Source organism: Ipomoea nil, unplaced genomic scaffold, assembly GCF_001879475.1.
Source record: "Ipomoea nil cultivar Tokyo-kokei standard unplaced genomic scaffold, Asagao_1.1 scaffold1421, whole genome shotgun sequence".
Lineage (NCBI taxonomy): Eukaryota > Viridiplantae > Streptophyta > Magnoliopsida > Solanales > Convolvulaceae > Ipomoea > Ipomoea nil.
This window is the reverse complement of record NW_017617849.1, coordinates 4,227,551-4,246,453: the sequence shown is the minus strand read 5'-3', so window position 1 is coordinate 4,246,453 and position 18,903 is coordinate 4,227,551. Positions and strand designations below refer to the sequence as shown.

The 18,903-nt window shown below is 30.9% G+C and overlaps 2 protein-coding genes across 2 annotated transcripts; one reads left to right on the top strand and one right to left on the bottom strand.

The window, feature by feature from the left end:
- The first annotated feature begins 4,707 nt into the window (after window positions 1-4,707).
- LOC109187290 (NAC domain-containing protein 73-like) lies at window positions 4,708-6,880 on the top strand. The gene is made up of 3 exons (XM_019337462.1): window positions 4,708-5,314; window positions 5,388-5,577; window positions 5,897-6,880. Exons 1-3 carry the CDS (start codon window positions 5,150-5,152, stop codon window positions 6,430-6,432), a joined length of 891 nt encoding a protein of 296 aa, XP_019193007.1. The 5' UTR covers window positions 4,708-5,149; the 3' UTR covers window positions 6,433-6,880.
- A 646-nt stretch (window positions 6,881-7,526) lies between these two features.
- Window positions 7,527-9,732, bottom strand: LOC109187196 (protein-lysine methyltransferase METTL21B). Its single transcript, XM_019337322.1, has 2 exons — window positions 8,936-9,732; window positions 7,527-7,773 (listed from the first exon to the last, which is right to left on the bottom strand). Exon 1 carries the CDS (start codon window positions 9,644-9,646, stop codon window positions 8,972-8,974), a length of 675 nt encoding a protein of 224 aa, XP_019192867.1. The 5' UTR covers window positions 9,647-9,732; the 3' UTR covers window positions 7,527-7,773; window positions 8,936-8,971.
- Window positions 9,733-18,903: the final 9,171 nt, after the last annotated feature.

Genomic DNA, 18,903 nt, shown 5'->3' with positions numbered 1-18,903 from the left:
TATATATAATATATGGTATAAAAGAAAAAGGAGTTTATATATATATATATATATATATATATATATATATATATATATATATATATATATATATATATATATGTTAATATTTCAGTGAGACAACTTGTTCTCATTAAATCGTGAGATTTAACATGAATACACATAATCTACTACACGAATGGATACAAATTACTCCAGAATAAATTGTGTATATTCATGTTTGACAAATTACACAATTTAATTTATGTGTATTCATATAATAGATTGTGTATATTTATATTGAGTCTCACGAAAAATGATGATCTAATTTAATCATTACTATATAGAGAGAGAGTCAAATTCATTGCTCACAATTCACAAAGTCACAAGCCCACTACTTATGACTCTCAATCGTAGTTGGAATAGCCGAATAGATCACTTAAGAAATGTAATTTTTTTTTTTTTTAATGGTATGACATTTGCAATCTTTCAAATTTTTGAAAGATTGCAAATGTCTTATCATTTAACCAACTTTTGTAAATAAATATTATTGATATTATATAAATTTAAAAATAATCATTATTTAATTATAAAATATACTCCATATCTAATTATTTTAAAATTCATATTTTATTTAATATGTATATTTAAAATTTATTTTTTTCTTTGAAAATAAATTTACATAATTTAATATATTATTTTATTATTTTATTAATTAAAAATATTTTTTAATGTGATATGATAGTGAAATATTTTTTTATGTAAATTTTATTACAAGGATGCAAAGTGAATAATGTTGAATTGCAAATATGGTGAAGTGACAATGGAACTCACTTTTAAAGATAAAAGAAAGTTTTTCATAGATACAACATAGCCTAAGTTCCAGTTGACAAATGCTGCTTGTAATTCATTTTAATTTTTATTTAGTGTTTTCTTTAAATCATTGTAATACTCTATAATTTTTAAAAATGGTCTCACTTTTATATCATAATACAATAAAATAAAGAAATTAATGTACAAAAAATCTGCCGTGTGCTACAATGTGACAACTTTTTTGCATTACACCTAAGCAAAAAAAAAAAATAAAATAAAAAAATAAAATAAAATAAAATAAAATAAAAATTTAAAAAAAAATTGTGTAGGCACTAGCCACATCATCTTGCAAAAGCACACTTTCAAGAATAAGAATAGCCTTAAGATTTCTCAGTGTCTTCCATTCTTAATTTCATATTCGCTTGCTGTCTCACATTGTTGCTAGTTGAATGCTTGAATTACTATATTATTGTCATGTTTATTTTTGAATGCTTAATAATATTATTATATTATAATTCAATTTATATTTTTAATCTTAGGATCCTCTTCCATTCACAAAATTTGCCATGGATAAATAAATTGGATTGGATCAGTAAATACGAATGCGAATGAAAAATTTCAAATCCCTCCTAAACGAATTTGATACGAATTCACTCCAAATCCTCTCTCCAGACACTCCATGAACACTCCAATTTAATTATACTCCTTTCAAATAATAAATCTGAGTTCAAATTCCATCATATGCACCTAAAAAAAAAAGTGCAAAAAGGTTTGTTAGCTGTATGTTATAATGTACTGATGATTTTGTTTAATTATACTCCACTCAAATCAAGTTTTAAAGCGCTGTATGAAACTATTCAAACATATATCATGCATTTAATATACTTTTTGAATGCTACTGGCTCTATTACAATGTAGTATCTGTTCGATCATATACTTTCTCAACCTACTGAAACACAAAGAACCAATAACGCCTCCACTGAGACTGAACTCACAACCTTCCAAATGGAAGTCCAACCTGGGTACCATTAGACCAAATAGTCTTGGTCGAAACCTTTTTTACTTAATTGGTACAGTACAGTTATTATGTACTTACTACTTAGTACGTAGAGAGTTATATATATTTGCTTCTTTTGGAATCAATACTTCATGCAATAATTAATTGAGAAATTAGACGACAAGATTAAATGTGATATAAGTTACATAGTCATGCATCTTATTAGAAAATTTTAATACATAATAACCAAATGTGGTTCATGTATAATAGTTTTTTTTTTAAAAAAAAAATTGTATAATAGTTAGGAGATCAAAAATGAAATTTATTCAAGAATGAACATTCAATATATTGAAAATGAAAGTTCAATATATATATATATATATATATATATATATATATATATATATATATTTTAAATGAAACTTATATCAATAGACCATCTTGCAAGCTGAATCATGACTCTTGATATAATAATTGAATGCACCTTTACAAGGGCCAATCACTTGGTCTTACAATTGTATTAGTAACCTGGTTTATCAACTATCCAAGCTTGGGTTTAAAAATTATGGTGTTTTTAATAATCTTATCTAACTAATTATACGAGTCAATATAAGTTATATCACTGAATTATGTCTGTATTATTCATTTATTTATGCTTGTGAAGTTGTACATCATGTTAAAATTATTGTACTTTAATTTTTCATGCTAAAAATAATCTTACACCATTACATATTTTGCTAGTTAAGTATTAAATACTAAATAAATTTACCTAATACCTTACTTACCAGAATAATTTACTTAAATACTGTATCAAACCAAATATATTTTACTATATATATATGGAGTATCATTTACATTTTTGCTATAATTCTAGTCCCCTGACATAAATTTTTTGACTCCGTCCTTATAGTGAGGGTACATAATTATAAGGGTGTGAAGCATTTTTGAACTTATTTGTAAGTATAAACATTGGGTGTGTTTGGTTTGTACATGGGAATTGGAATCATAATGGGAATCAAATACTTGGTAATGATAGTGTGTTTAGGTGAAAGTATTTTGTAGTATGGTATAATTGGAATGATTATCAATATTATTAATGTTTGGTTATGTATGACCCTATAATGAGAATAAATGTTCTAAAAATACAAACACAAAAAGTCAAGGCAATTAATCCTAATATAATAACATCCAAAGCACCAATAAGATGCGGAATGATACCCCTTTTTAATTAGGGAATGAGGTTTCTAACCGAAAGGATAATAAAATCTCATTGTGTTTTAAAAAGTTACATTGTCAACCTATGATTTTTATTCCAATTCCTACCTTAATGTGTAAACCCATGAACCAAACACAAAACATCTTCACTTTATTATGTTAATCGTTCGCCTTCACGCAATGCATGTTCTCTGACTAGCTAAATATACATACACATACATATACATGATACATATTAAACATTTCTCTTTAGCCTTTAGGTATTGACAGCTAAATCACAACTACGGACACACGGTAAATTAAATAAAAAATGCAACCACCCAACCTTAATTAGCTTCATAAAAAATCACAATCATCGTATCCTAGTGGCTGCAATTCACCAAAAAACAAAAAGAGTAAAAAAAGAAAAAAAAAAAAAAAAACAGTAAGAATATAATTCAGTGTATAGTATTTATATCACTAAATATTTTGGGGTTGAAGGGGAAGGGGCAATTGAATTAAGGTGAGTATAGTATCTAGGGAGGGAGAGGTTTCTTGAATTGCATGAGAAGTTTACGTGAAGCAATGGAATTTATTGGTGAGTCTCATTTATTTTATTTATTTTGCTCCACCCAAAACCATTGCTTCAGCTGCACTCCATGGCGACACTGGAACTAATACTACTGCAACCCTTTAGCTTTCTCATCCTCAGCTTACCATTAATTTTATATTATGCTATACCAGTTTACATAAATTAATGTTGTTTATAACGAATGTACATATATGTTTATTTGTAATATAATACAAAGAAACATTATGATATAATGATCTGATCTTCATGAATATTTTTCATAATTAATCCATAATGGCCCATGAATGTTTGTATCATATTGGATGAGCATCATTACAAAATATAAGGAACATATTACATACATCAATTTTCTAAAGCTCTCCTACTTTATGAGTTAGGTCAATAACCCTAAATATATGATCATTTGAAAAAAAAAATGTTTTTTTTTCAAGTTGTTATACTCCCTTTATGTTTTTTTTTTCTTGCAAAATAAGAAATATAACCACACTTCTTAAGTATAATTATTTCTTTTCTGAAATTCAACACTCTAAAAGTTGTGTGACTATTCAATATCGAAAAATGATGAAGGGCATGACAATAGATCGAATTCCTACCATACCCTAATAACCAATGATCATTCCCTATTTATTTTTTAGTTTTCATTTCTTCAATTTTGTTGGGCATTGGACTGGAAGGCCAAATCCAGCACCTGTTATCAAAATGTGACTTTTAACTGTTATGCAAGTATAAAAAAAATAAAGTTGTTTTGCTGAAGTGATGTGCTTAAAAAAATAAAGAATTTCTTCAAATGAATAAACATATATAGTTATAACTTTTCAATATTTGCATTTAAAAATTAGAGCAAGTTAAGCATGGATATTTCCACCATGGGTATATATCCCCTTAGCTTGTGGGAGAGTTATGAGTGTAATGCCACGCAAACAGTAGGTTTCCCCATCTACACTCAAGTGCTTCCACTGCTTATTATCTTAATTAATTATTTCATTGTCTTCTTGCAATATTTTATGTGTTTTTCAATTAGTGCATGATAAGGAAGGATACTTGATAACCTTTAGATGGTGTGTAAAAAGACATGCAACTACATTTATTCCACATGAAGCATTCCTCTACACCAGTAACCTCACCAATACGTGACTCTCAAGCAACCCTTTTCTTTTCCTTCTTCCCAACAATTTATCTGTTTTTCTACTTTAATTTTGTTCCGTATCTGTATTTAATCTTTAAGGTATACCTTTCTCTCCCCCGCCCCCCTCTCTCTCTCTATCTATCTGTGCACAAGTAGTGATGAGTGTTATTGATGATGAATTGAATTGAGAGACCGAGACCACTCTTGTGCTTGAATCTACCATGGCCTAAAAAGTGAGGGGAAAAAAGCAGAATTCTATACCTTCCCAACCCTCAAGAACAAGTAGCTTGAGGGAGAACATGCTTTCAAAGAGACAACTTGCTTTTTCCCTTTTCATATGACCTAGCTTATGAGTAGTAGTAGTCCTCCTGGGAGCTTGTTTATTTGGGAATAGTGGCGACGACAACGTACGATCGAGTAATGTTTTCTTAGCAGACAAATAAAAACAATGACTTGCAGCAGTGATTCTGGGGAGGATCGTCCAGCAAGATTGTTTGCTCAGAACAGTGGCGGTAATAATAATAATAATTCTGTGACCATAAATGAGATTACCAGACGTAGCGGAATGAGGGCTTGTCCTTCCTGTGGCCATCCGATCAAGTGTGAGCAAAAGGTTAGATAAATTATTTGTTTTTTTTTTGTGAGATTTGATTATGTGTTTTTCCTGAGAATATATGTATATATAGGCTGGAATTCATAATCTGCCGGGGTTGCCTGCTGGAGTGAAGTTTGATCCAAGTGATCAAGAGATTCTTGAACATTTGGAGGCTAAGGTCAGCTTGGATTCTCACAAGCTTCATCCTTTAATTGACGAGTTCATCCACACCCTTGAAGGAGAAGATGGAATTTGCTACACCCATCCTGAAAAGTTACCAGGTTAATTCATGTTTTGCATGTTTCTGCAATAATATAATGAAGCTTTCACTATCACCCGCCCTATGGGCATGGCAGCTCAATTGATTTTTGGGTGATAAATTGTATGGATACGATTCCAATAGTCCGACCTGCAACTACACCCAATGTGTTGAGTTTCTTATAGGCACCAGATACTGGTACTCCCACCTAATGACTGGCCTATCTTGTTGAGTCAGGATGTGAGAACCTTGGGCCAAGCAATTAATGTTTGTTTCTTTGATTTACACGTACGTTTGATGAATGGTTTTAATTATATTATGGGTTATTTGGTAACTTATAGGAGTGACGAAAGATGGTTTAGTCCGGCACTTTTTTCACAGACCATCCAAAGCTTATACGACCGGTACAAGAAAGAGAAGGAAAGTGCACACGGACGTGGACGGGAACGAAACCCGGTGGCACAAGACCGGGAAGACGAGGCCGGTGGCGGCGAAAGGCATGGTGAAAGGGTACAAGAAAATACTGGTGCTGTACACCAACTACGGGAAGCAAAGGAAACCCGAGAAAACCAACTGGGTGATGCACCAGTACCACCTGGGAGACGACGAGGACGAGAAAGAAGGCGAGCTCGTGGTGTCAAAGGTTTTCTACCAAACACAACCTAGACAATGCGGTTCTCTCCTCAGGGATTCTCCTCCTCTACTTCAGGCGGGGCCGCCCGCCGGACGAAAGCCCGGCTCTCATCTTAGGGAAGCTTCAACAATGGTGGAATCCTTCAACCCAACTCTCATCTCCTTCGATCAATTCGACCATAATCGTCCCACTTCTCGACTCCTCCCAACTTTCAACATGCATGACACTTCTTTCATTCCTTAATTATTAGCTTACTTAATTTTAACTGTCTCTGATCTTTTCTTAAGGTCTTAAAATATATGTTGATGGGATAGATGATGATGATGAAGAAGTTAACTTGAAGCAGTTATGGTGGTGAATAAGTTAACTTACTGGGGTGGTTAGGGGGGGAAGAATAAGGGGGAGTGAGCAGAATAAACTTCTGATTTAAGGTTGGAATTGAAGTTGAGGCTCAACCCTAATAGATCGAGTAATTATGATATCTTAAACTTTCTGAAATGGAATTTTTTTTTAATTATAATGCATGTTTTAATTACTTTGTACAGTAGTAATGCAGAAGTGGTTATGTACACGGCTCAGGATTTATGATCCATTGACTGGCAGAGTTATCATAAAAGATCAAGTTCAAGTGTACAAAGATACTCCAGATGATATATAACTTAATGTATTATTACTTTTAATGTTCGTTGTTTCATTTCTGGGTAACCATTATATTATTAATGATATATTATTATATGTCCACATTTCTTCTTTTGCATGCAAGTCCATCTATAAATTTTGCAAACAAATTTAAAAACAAAAAAGATGCATTATAGGTATGTATAAGATGTGTTGATGAGTTTCACTTCTAATAATTGACAGGATCTGCAGTTTTATTAGTAATAGGGTTTGTAAATTTGTGAGACATTTGATTAACACGACTTGCCTAAGAATAACAATAAGGTATGAAACTATGAATGTAGATGACCACTATTCTCCCTAACTCCACTCGAATGAGACACCATTAAAAAGAAATCTTACTTAAAACTTGCTTCCAATAGCAGAGTAGAAGTTTGGGTTGAGCTTAATGAATTCTCAAAAGTGTACAATTTGGGTTTGGATTGGATGCATTATGCGCAAGAGTGTACAATTTGGTGTTGAGTCTCAAAAGTAGATTGATTTGACTTACCTCTCCATGGGCCTAGAAGCAGGTTAATGGGGTTTAGGATATAATCTGGTGAAGCTAGAAAATCTGGACTATCAAAAAAAAAAAAAAAACGAATGAAAGAAACAATGAACAAGAATATTCTGAAACTTGCAGCAATAAAAACAGCCTAAAATATAGAAAAGAGGGAGGGTTGTTAACAAGGTGCACTCCATATATGATAAAGAAACATGTATCTCAGAGTTTACAACCATCCAAGAAATTGTCAATTCACTCAATCCATAATCTTGAATCACAACATCTTGAAATAGATACTGGAGTTTGTTCTGTACAATAATAATGACATGAGGAGCCTTGTGGATCTGATGCTCTTACTACAGATACAATTTAGATGTTCTGTTCTTTGTGTTGCACAGTCTGGGGGACTATAGTCTCTCACTCTGCACCAAAAAGTGGATAATCAAACTTAATCAGAAGAAGAATAAGTCCCAGCAAACACACATTACACAAATGCCAACATCAAATTGCTCATCAGAAAATGAGGGTAAGAATATAAGATAGTGCACACTCAAGATCGAGGATAATTGTCAGCATCCTCAAGTGCTAGGAGCTTAGGAGTGAATTCATCTGTCAATGATTCTCATGCAGATAAAGGGATAAAGGGAAAACATAATTTCTCCTATGAAATTCTCCCAATATATGGAGTAATCTTACAATAAGTTATGTTCAAATATTTACTCAAGCTGGTCCTGAGCCTCAACAAAAGGCCAGACTGGAAGGAATGGAAAAACAAAAATGGCTAATAGAACAGAAACCATTGGGTAAAAGTGTAAAACTCACAGAGCTTATAAGGTTCAGAAAATTCAGTATATGCAAAAGCTACCAGCAAGTTCTTAACAAGACATTGAACTATAAAGACATTAACAATATTTGTGATTTGTCCACCTCACTCAACAAGCAATCAGATTTCTGGTTCCTCGTTCACATTGATGTGAACACCATCCGACCTTTACTTGTCAATGTCTACTCTAGTGCAAACCACTGAAATATTAGTTTCACCAATCTTTGAACAAATCAATTCGTCAAAGTCTTTACTTCAAGAATGGACAAGGATGTATTAAGAATGTATGTTTGTATTAGAAACACACAGAACTTGGACCAATCATACTTTCAGCCCATCTCCCAACACTGACAACCTTGATGCTTTGAATCCAAGAATACATTTCTAAATTCTTACTAAGTAAATATAATACAGCAATCACTTCAAATTGACCACAACCTTAATCCAGCAAGCAGCTCAACCACCTTGTCAATGACACAATGCCATTTTTTTTTTAATCTTTCAGCCACTATCCTAAGACCCATAACCATTGATTGTACACTCTATACGCACAAATCCTATCTCTGATAGGTCAAGTTGTGGGCTTTAGGGTGATCGGTCGAACAAACTGACCTAGCTCGGACAACACAATGCCATTATTAATAGAAACCTAATAAAGTGACAACATTTTCAAAGCAAGCAGTTGAGCATTTGCAAGAAAGATTGAAATGATTCTCAATTGACACAAAATTGGCAAGTAAATTGAGAAATTGAAAACACACCTGAAATGGGAATTGATAAAAATTTGATCTTGAATATCATGGTTTCTTCTTTTTCCGGAGTATATACACGTCGGTCTCCTCGTAGGCATACTCTGGATGCAAATGCTCATGTGGAACTTTGTCGATGTCGAAAACCTCGACGCAGAGCTCCCAGAACATCTTGTGCGCCTCCGGGGATCTCAGCTGGTAGCCAAGTAAAACCGCGCCGTCCTCTTTGAGGAGAGATTCCATGGCGGAGATGAGAGGGGCCACCGTCTCCTCCAGGTAAACCACGTCGGTGGCAATGACAATGTCGAAAGGTTTGCCCAAGGCCCTAATCTGCTCCTCATTATTCCAATACAACTGAGCCGTTTTCAAGGACTTGTTCAAAACCTGCTTGTTTCGCTTCAGGTTGTGCTTTAGGGCCGGCATAACCGGGGCGATGTCGGTGACGAGTACGTCGTTCAGGCCCAACAAGAACAGACCCATGGCGGCGACTCCGCAGCCGGCTCCGAGCTCTACCCCTCTCTTGTTCTTGAAGTCGAGGAGTTCGGCATAGGGGTTTTCAGCGGCAGCGCACGACGGCGGGTGCCAACGCTCGGCGAATTTGACGGCGACGAGTGAGCAGGGCCAGACGCTAGTCCCCACATGCATCGAGCCGTTGTCTTGCTGGAAAGACAGCTGCTTATCCAGCACCTTCAGGTCGATCACCGGCGAATCTGTGAATTTCATCTCTACAACTTCCGGCGACTCTGTGATCTGGCCGTCAGCCCCGGAATGGCTTCGTCCCCTTTGAGTTTTGAGTTTATGGGCCAGAAGTGGCCCAGTTTATGTTATGGGCTCATATTAAGGCCCATTCTTAATGGTCAAGCTGCAACATTTTGGCAAATTATGCCCTGGAAACGTGTTCACCGAGAATGGTGAACACAAGGCCAAACGACGTCGTTTTTAAGTAAAAAAAAAAAAATCACGGATGTGGAGTTAACGGCGCGAGTTGATCAAATTATAAATTTTCTGTTATGAGATTATGAATTTTCATAAAATTCATAATCTCATAACAGAAAATTCATAATCGCATAACAGAAAATTCATAATCGCATAACAGAAAATTCATAATCGCATAACAGAAAATTCATAATCTCATAACTGAAAATTCATAATCTCATAACAGAAAATTCATAATCTCATGGTTCCAAAGTGAATGTGTAGGCATGGTTCCAAAATGAATGTGCAGGCATGGATTCATAATTTATAAATGTCCGTGATTTTAGACGGGAATGTGTAGGCATGGTTCCAAAGTGAATGTGCAGGCATGAATTCATAATTTATGAATGTCCGAAATCATTGTTCACCTCAAATTAAAGTGAAATCGCAAAATGTGAAAATGAAGAAGAAAAGTAATACCCAAAATCGTCCTCGACTATTGTTGTTTTTCTCAATTTCGTCCTAAACGACTTTGGTGACCTAATATCGTCCCAGACTTTTGTGTTTCGCTCAATTTAGTCCTCCATTTGTTATTCCGTCAAATTGGTGTTAAATAAAGGGACAATTCAGTAATGTCAATATTGATCTCTCTTTACTTTCAACTTGTGAAGTGCGAAATTCTTTTTTCTTGTACGAATTACACCCAGAATTACTCCCGGACCTGCAAATCAAATTTTATATTCGCAGTTTTAGGAGTAATTAATAATAAAAAGGGATTTCGCAGTTCACATGTCTATGAGTAAAGAGATGTCAATATTAAAATTACTGAATTGTCTATTTATTTAACACCAAATGGACAAAATAACAAATGAGTGACTAAATTGAGCAAAAACACAAAAGTCTGGGACTAAATTGAGCGAAACACAAAAGTCTAGGACGATATTAGGTCATCAAAGTCGTTTAGGACGAAATTGAGAAAAACCACTATAGTCGAGGACGATTTTGGGTATTAACTCCGCAATTAATTAAGAAAAGAAAAGAAAAGAAAAGAAAAAAAAAGATAACGGTGTACTAACACCGTTGAAACCGTGTTCACCATGAATGGTGAACACAGTTCAATGGCATAACGCTCCCAACATTTTCAGCTTTATGATGCAAAATGGGGCAAATTTTAATGTGGACCATCGTCCATGAAGTAAATATTATTCTAATTACATTTTAATTTTATTTGATAATATTGTTATGTTTTTCAATTTCATTTTCTACACACTAGTTTAATTGACAAATTATTGTGTGAACTATAACAAAAAGTACATTTTTAATATACTAAATGTACATTATTTGTGTACTGAAAATACATTATACAATATAATGTACACTTACTACACAAATAATGTACATCCCCTGAATAAAATGTACATTTTTAATACACTAAATAATACATTATTTTTGTAATAAATGTACATTATTTTGCAGTATACAAAATATGGTCTACACAGCTTGGGTGGACTATGGTCCACACACTAATGATTTAGTTTAATTATAGCAATACTAAAGTATCATTTTAATTCTACTACGGTTGCTGTGGCCACTCCGACACACCCCAAAGGCATGATCTGTGCCAGTTTTGTGCTTGAAAAGTTTTTTTTTTTTTTTTTTTTTTTGCCAAAAAACCATGAAAAAAGCATTAATGTGGTTGCTCGTATGACTCTACTACATTTGAACACGTACTATTAGCCTTTACTGAACTTTACCAAAGTTGTATTATACTTCATTGCCATTTGAGTCTTCACTTTATTGCATATATTGCTTATTGACCTTGCAAATATCTCACTATACTACTTCTTGTAGATTTGTATTACTGAATATCTACAAGATTAAGGGGAAGAATATTACTGAATATCTAACTTCACTAAAGCATTTACTTTATTGAGTTATGACTTAGAACTCTTCTTTAGTTCTTAAATATTTTATTTTACTGATTGTCTACTTTATTGTTCTTTATTCTTCTATTTAGCATTGAAATTTATTGACATATTTTGATGACAACTATATTGTCCTCAATGTTATACTGAATTTGAATTGTATGTTCTTTTGACTTCACATTTTACTAAAATACAATAGAAAATAAAAGTTTGGTGGCTCTAAAATCATAACATATATTACATCCATCATCAAAATATATTTAATACAATTATCCCTAATAACATAACTCTAATGGGCTCTTTGGTTCACGGAATAGGCCTGAAATGTCATAACATTCTCAGTAATAGGCATATTCTTTTGTTTGGTAACCACTTGTATTCCCAGGAACATTATTCCCGGGAATGACCTATTCCCCTTGCAAGAGGAATAGAGATTCCTGGGAGGCCCCTGGTATTAGGCTATTCCTGAGTTCTCAAGAATGGTCTAAAGTTTCTATTTCCTATTTTACCCCAAATTAAATTTATTTCATATTTCGTCGCCGCCACCGTCGCCACCACCATCCCAGTAGCACCATCGCCACCGCCACAACCGCTGCCGCCATCACCACCACCACCATCGACACTATACATATTTTTATAAGAGTATTTATGTCTTTTAAAACATATTTCATTTCTATTCCTTAAATCAACCAAACACTGTAATATAATTCCTAAAGTCTATTCCTTCCGCGAACCAAACAATAGAATACAATTCATATTTTATTCCTTGCCTATTTCATTCCTTATGGAATTGTATTGCTATTACCTCAAAATTCATTCTGTGAACCAAACGTGCTGTAAAGATTTCCAATATTAATCCTGGCACTCATAATCTATGGTGTTTATTATTAGCTCAATATTTTTTAGGCTACAATTTTTTTTTTCCTTTTAAAATAGTCGAGATTTACACTAAGCTAGCCTAGATTACATAGAGGGTGCCTAGCAGAACCCCATAAATAGGGTTATGCTCAAGGGCGGATTGGGCTACGGGGGCAGTTGCCCCACTGCCCCAATCCACCCCACCCCATTATATGTGTGTGTGTATACATATATAAAATATGTTATAATTAAGGTAGATAATATAATAGTATAAAAAAAAAATTACCAGAGGTTGAGGTAGCTTAAATGGTAATAGGAATTTTATAGTTTCAAGAGATCAATGGTTCAAAACTTGTTGAATGCACTTTAATTATATTTTTCATTTGTAAATTTCTTCATTTTTTATACTAATTGTAAGATTGTTTTAAAAAAATTAATTTTAGAATTTATAATGTGTTATGTGTATTGATTAATTAATTGATACGAAATATGTTTTGTAATTCAATTATTAAAATTATTTTAAAAGAAAATATGCTTTTTATGTTTATCTTCTTTTTTTTTTTTTTTTAAATGCTACTGACTCTATTACATTGTAGTATGTAAACATACTTTCTCAACCTATTGAAGCACAAAGAGTCAAAACACCTCCATTGAGGCTCAATCTCATGACCTCTCATATGGGAGACACCATTACATGTCATTTGAGCACAAGGTGCTTGGCATTCAAATTAATCTAGAAACACATATAGTTAATCTAATTAAAATAAAAAGTACTTACGAATTAATATCATATCAATAGATCAGAGATATATGATATGTAATTTAATCCAACCATTTCATATTTTATCGTAAATATTTTTATCACGTTTTGAAATTTTTTAAATGTGCACCCCCACTGTACTTAACGATATTCCTAGATTTGTCACTTGTTATGCTTGGGTTAACCTATATGGGTTTAGTCCACATTGTCATCTTTATTAGAAAGTATATCCAAGTTAAGCTATTTTCAGTGTATAAAATACAAAGTTATTCGAAATTAAATTGTTTTGATAATGTAAACTATAATGCAAAACAACAATAGTATTGAGTGACACTGGTGGGGAATTGAAGCGGGGGGGGGGGGGGGGGGGGGGGGGAGATATGGATCAAGCTAAGGTGGGAAAAACAAATAGTGACGAATAAAATAAATGATAAATGTAGTTGGTGAAGGTAGGAACGTAAGTGACGGTAAGAATATGTAAGTGGTAGGTGAGTATGTAACGAAGAAAGCATGTATAGAGGAGCGTTGGGGGATAGCCCTACCCATCTTTAAAGGGTAAATAATGATGACTATCGATCCATTCATTAATTTGGCCGAGTAGATAACTGATTGCTAAAAATATAAGAAAAAATGATAGTGTTAGTTTTATAAGTATTGCAAACTTAAAAGCTATAATAATTATAAAATTGGATGGCTTTTTTTTTTTTTTTTTTTTTTTTTTTAATTAAGATTCTCAATCACCGATAAATTCTGATGGACGACTGGTATCAATCATCATTTTTTACAGAGATTGTTCTCATTAGAACCCGCCCCTATATGTATGTATGTGTGTATATATTTATATAATATGGATAAAAATACTATTATAGGTCCCAAATTTTATTAAAAAAGATTTAGTATGTATATATTAAATGAGTCCAAAACATATACTAAAGTAGTCCAAATTCACCAAATAAAAAAATATATCAAATAATCAAAATATCAAATTAACTGTTCTTTATTAGTTTATTTTCTTTGTCATGATTTTAATATATAGTTGCACCAAATATTCAATTTAATATACTTCAAAAATCTTCAAATTTTAGGTTTATGCTTTAGTTTTATTAGTTGATTAATTAATTAGTGATTTATTGTGTTATTGTTTTATTTACACTTTTACATATACATTTCCTAATTTAAAAGATTAGTTTTGAAAATTTAAAATTTAATATTAATTCTATAATTCATGATCTTTAATTTTGAAATATTAAGTTAATTATTAAAATAAACATTAATTAATTATCTAAAAGATATTGTTGATAAATTATTTGATAAAATAATAAAAAGAAATATTTAAATATATTTAATTTTTAAAATCATTGTATATAGTTTGTGTTATATGTAAAAGTTTGAAGTACTATTTATACTAATCAACAATTATGCCAGTTGTACTCGTAACAATTATGAAATTTATTCATGGTCCCACATAGTATTATTAGAAACTATTATTAATAATATTTAGTACAATAATGTGGTACTATCTATTTTAATATCGACTAATATAGTTAATTGTGATGCGATAGAAAATGACATCATGCGTGAGTGAGCATGACTCAGTCTTCGAAAATTTTGAAAAGAGCAAAATAATTTTAAAATTACTTTATTAATTTAGAAAATTGTGTATTCTAATAATTAATTTTGAATAAAATCTCTATTTTTATTGTACAAAAAGGTGGAATTTTCTAAAAAAAATAATATTAGTAAAACCTAATGCTCTCTAAGGTATAATACTATGAGAACAAAATAAATTATCATTTCAATTATTAAATAAATGTGCACATTTAAAAATTATAATTGTTTATAATTTCATCTTTTTAATTTTATTATTTAAAAATATACTAAAAAATTATCCGTGCATCGTATGCACGTGTAATTGGACAAATTATTTGCTCGAATTCAAGCAAAGATAACATCAAAAAGCATATTCGGTCCAACACATTTTATCAATTGCGCTATATAATATTCGTTGTTATAATTTATATATAATTGTGTATCGATCCAAATATTTTTAAAATATTATAACAAAATCCATTCCGTACAACACACATGTGAAAATGCTAGTTTAGAAAATAACTAATTTTGAATAAAATATATAGTTTTATTTTTCAAAAAAAAAGTAGAACTTTCTAAAAAAATTATATTAGTGAAACATAATGCTCTCTAAAATCTAGGGAAACTAAATTCTAGCACCCAAAAAGGAAAATATTTGGGTGAAATTATTGAACTAAAATTGAAATTATGAAAATTTCAAATAAAGGAGATATCTCGTAACAAATATTATAACAAAATCAATTCCGTACAACACACGTGTGAAATTGCTAGTTTAAAAAATAATTAATCTTGAATAAAAACTCTAGTTTCATTTTTCAAAAAAGGTACAATTTTTTAGAAAATTATATTAGTGAAACCTAACGCTCTCTAAAATCTAGGGCCCGCAATTAAGTTCTAGCACCAAAATGAAAAATATTTAGGTGAAATTATTGAAATAAAATTGAAATTATGAAAATTCCAAGTAAAGAGATATCTCGTGGCAAATATTATAACAAAATCCATTCCGTGCAACACACGTGTGAAAATGCTAGTTTAGAAAATAATTAATTTTGAATAAAATCTATAATTTTATTTTTCAAAAAAGGTGAAATTTTCTAGAAAATTATATTAGTGAAACCTAACGCTTCTAAAATCTAGGGTAATTAAATTCTAGCACCCAAAATGAAAAATATTTGGGTGAAATTACTGAAATAAAATTAAAATTATGAACATTCCAAATAAAGAGATATCCTGTGGCAAATATTATAACAAAATAAATTCCGTGCAATACACGTGTGAAAATGCTAGTTTAGAAAATTATTAATTTTGAATAAAATCTCTAGTATTATTTTTTGAAAAAAAAAATCAAATTTTCTAGAAAATTATATTAGTGAAACCTAACGCACTCTAAAATCTTGGGCAACTAAATTCTAGCACCCAAATGGAAAATATTTGGGTTAAATATTGAAATAAAATTGAAATAAAATTGAAATTATGAAAACTCAAAATAAAGAGATATCCTGTGACATATATTATAACAAAATTCATTCCGTGCAACACACGTGCGTATGAAAATGCTAGTTTAGAAAATAATTAATTTTGAATAAAATGTTAGTGATGCCTAACACTTCCTAAAATCTAGCACAATTAAATATTAGCACTCAAAACTTTCAAAAAAAAAAAAAAATATTAGCACTCAAAATGGAAAATATTTAGATAAAATTATTGAAATATAATTATGAATATGCCAAATAAAGAGATTTTCCGTGGCATAAACGTATGAGTATGGGGATTCGTGAGCATACAAAAAACACTATAAAAATCCTCGTTAGGCATCAGCAAAAGTCACCCCTAGTCTCGGTCTGTTTCATACTTTGATCATGATGTTCAAGAGGAGGAATAGGTTTGCTGCCGTGAGCTCTACCGTCACTATCTCATATTTCAGAAACACAAATACTCATTTTGAATTTATGATATTCTAACTCATAATTGGCGATGCAATCATGGAGATAGATTACATGGATAGTGCATCGATAGTCAGTACCATTTTTTTTTATCTTCAAACAAAAATCTATGTGTATTGTAAAAATTACGAAATTTATAATCATTATAATCCCAGTGAATCTGATCCTTTGAATCACGTGACTCTCAATTGTTTTTAATAAATTTAAAATTTATTTTAATAATAATAATAATAATAATAATAATAATAATAATAATAATAATAGCAACAACAACAGCTACAACAACAACAACAACACTAGTATTATATATTCATTCAAGTGTTACATTATTTATGTCGCTTGAAAACTTATTCCACTTATATTTTTTAAACGAACTAAAATTTGGAGTCGGATTTCTTTTTAAATAAAGTTAATTAAATGTTATTTTTAATTTTATATTATATTTTGATAGTAAATTGAAATTATTAGATATTGAAGAAATATTGATGAATTGTTAATATAATAAATAATGAGTATTTCAAAAAAAAATAGTGATTAGTTTTTTTATTATAATTTTAATTCTTCATCAAACTTGCCTCTAAAAGCATATCTGAGTTTTTTTTTTTTTTTTTTTTTTTTTTTTTTTTTTTTTTTGGTGTTTGTACTTTGTATTGCTATTTTTCTTGTAAATATTATAAAATGTGAGATTTTCTTTAAATTTATGACACATTTTTGTGACAATCAAATTTATTATTTTTCAATTGCAATACATGCATAAATATATTTAAAATTTTTTAAATTTTTTGAAATACTTGTGATTCTTTAAAAAGTAGTATATGTTCTATTCTATATTTTCTGAAATATTTTCAGCCTAAAAAATCTAAGCCCCCACCACTGGGGTTCAAACCTATGACCATCCATTTGGAATGGTAACGGGGATAATGTTTATATAAGACTTTTAAAAGCCTATAAACTTTTAAAGAGTAAAAAATATTATATGCAATCTTCAAAAAAAATAAAATTATACACAAGTCATTTAAAATTTATAAAAATTTATTTTTAAAAAGACGTCTTGAAATAAACCCCTAATTGAACACAATTAATGTGTAGAATCATAGTCGAAGAGCCAATATAGAAATATCCTCAATTAAATTTAATAAATGATGCAACTCAATATAGAATTATCATAGTGATTATGCTAACTAATATGCAGTGCAATGCACCTTCACTACCATTCTAAATAGATGATCAGATCACATGATTGAATCCTGATGGGGATACTGATTCTTTAGGTTGAAAAAAGTGAAATTATGAAAGTTCCAAATAAAGAGATATCTTGTGGTAAATATTATAACAAAAATTAATTCCGTGCAACACACGTGTGAAAATGCTAGTTTAGAAAATAATTAATTTTAAATAAAATCTCAATTTTACTTTTCAAAAAAGGTAGCATATTCTAGAAAATTATATTAGTGAAACCTAACGCTCTCTAAAATCTAGGGAAATTAAATTCTAGCACCCGCCAAGCACCTTGTGCTCAGATGGCATGTAGTGACCTTTCCCATGTGGGAAGTCATGAGATCAAGCCTCAGTGGAGGCGTTGTTGACTCTTTGTGCTTCATTAGGTTGAGAAAGTATATTTGAACAGATACTACAATGTAATAGAGTCAGTAGCATTCAAAAAAAAAAATTCTAGCACCCAAAATGGAAATTATTTGGGTGAAATTATTGAAATAAAATTGAAATTATGAAAATTTCAAATAAAGAGATATCTCGTGGCAAATATTATAACAAAATCAATTCCGTGCAACACACGTGTGAAAATGCTAGTTTAGAAAATAATTAATTTTGAATAAAATCTCTAATTTTTTTTTTCAAAAAAAGTAGAATTTTTTAGAAAATTATTTTAATGAAACCTAACGCGCTCTAAAATCTAGAGCAATTAAATTCTAGCACCCAAAATGAAAAATATTTGGGTGAAATTATTGAAATAAAATTGAAATTATGAAA

What these genes read in the sequence shown, in the direction of transcription:
- LOC109187290 (XM_019337462.1), top strand. Translation starts at nt 5,150, where the DNA reads ATGACTTGCAGCAGTGATTCTGGGGAGGATCGTCCAGCAAGATTGTTT. An exon ending in CGATCAAGTGTGAGCAAAAG is followed by an intron (nt 5,315 to 5,387) that starts GTTAGATAAATT and finishes ATGTATATATAG; the next exon opens with GCTGGAATTCATAATCTGCC. An exon ending in CCATCCTGAAAAGTTACCAG is followed by an intron (nt 5,578 to 5,896) that starts GTTAATTCATGT and finishes GGTAACTTATAG; the next exon opens with GAGTGACGAAAGATGGTTTA.
- LOC109187196 (XM_019337322.1), bottom strand. Translation starts at nt 9,646, where the DNA reads ATGAAATTCACAGATTCGCCGGTGATCGACCTGAAGGTGCTGGATAAG.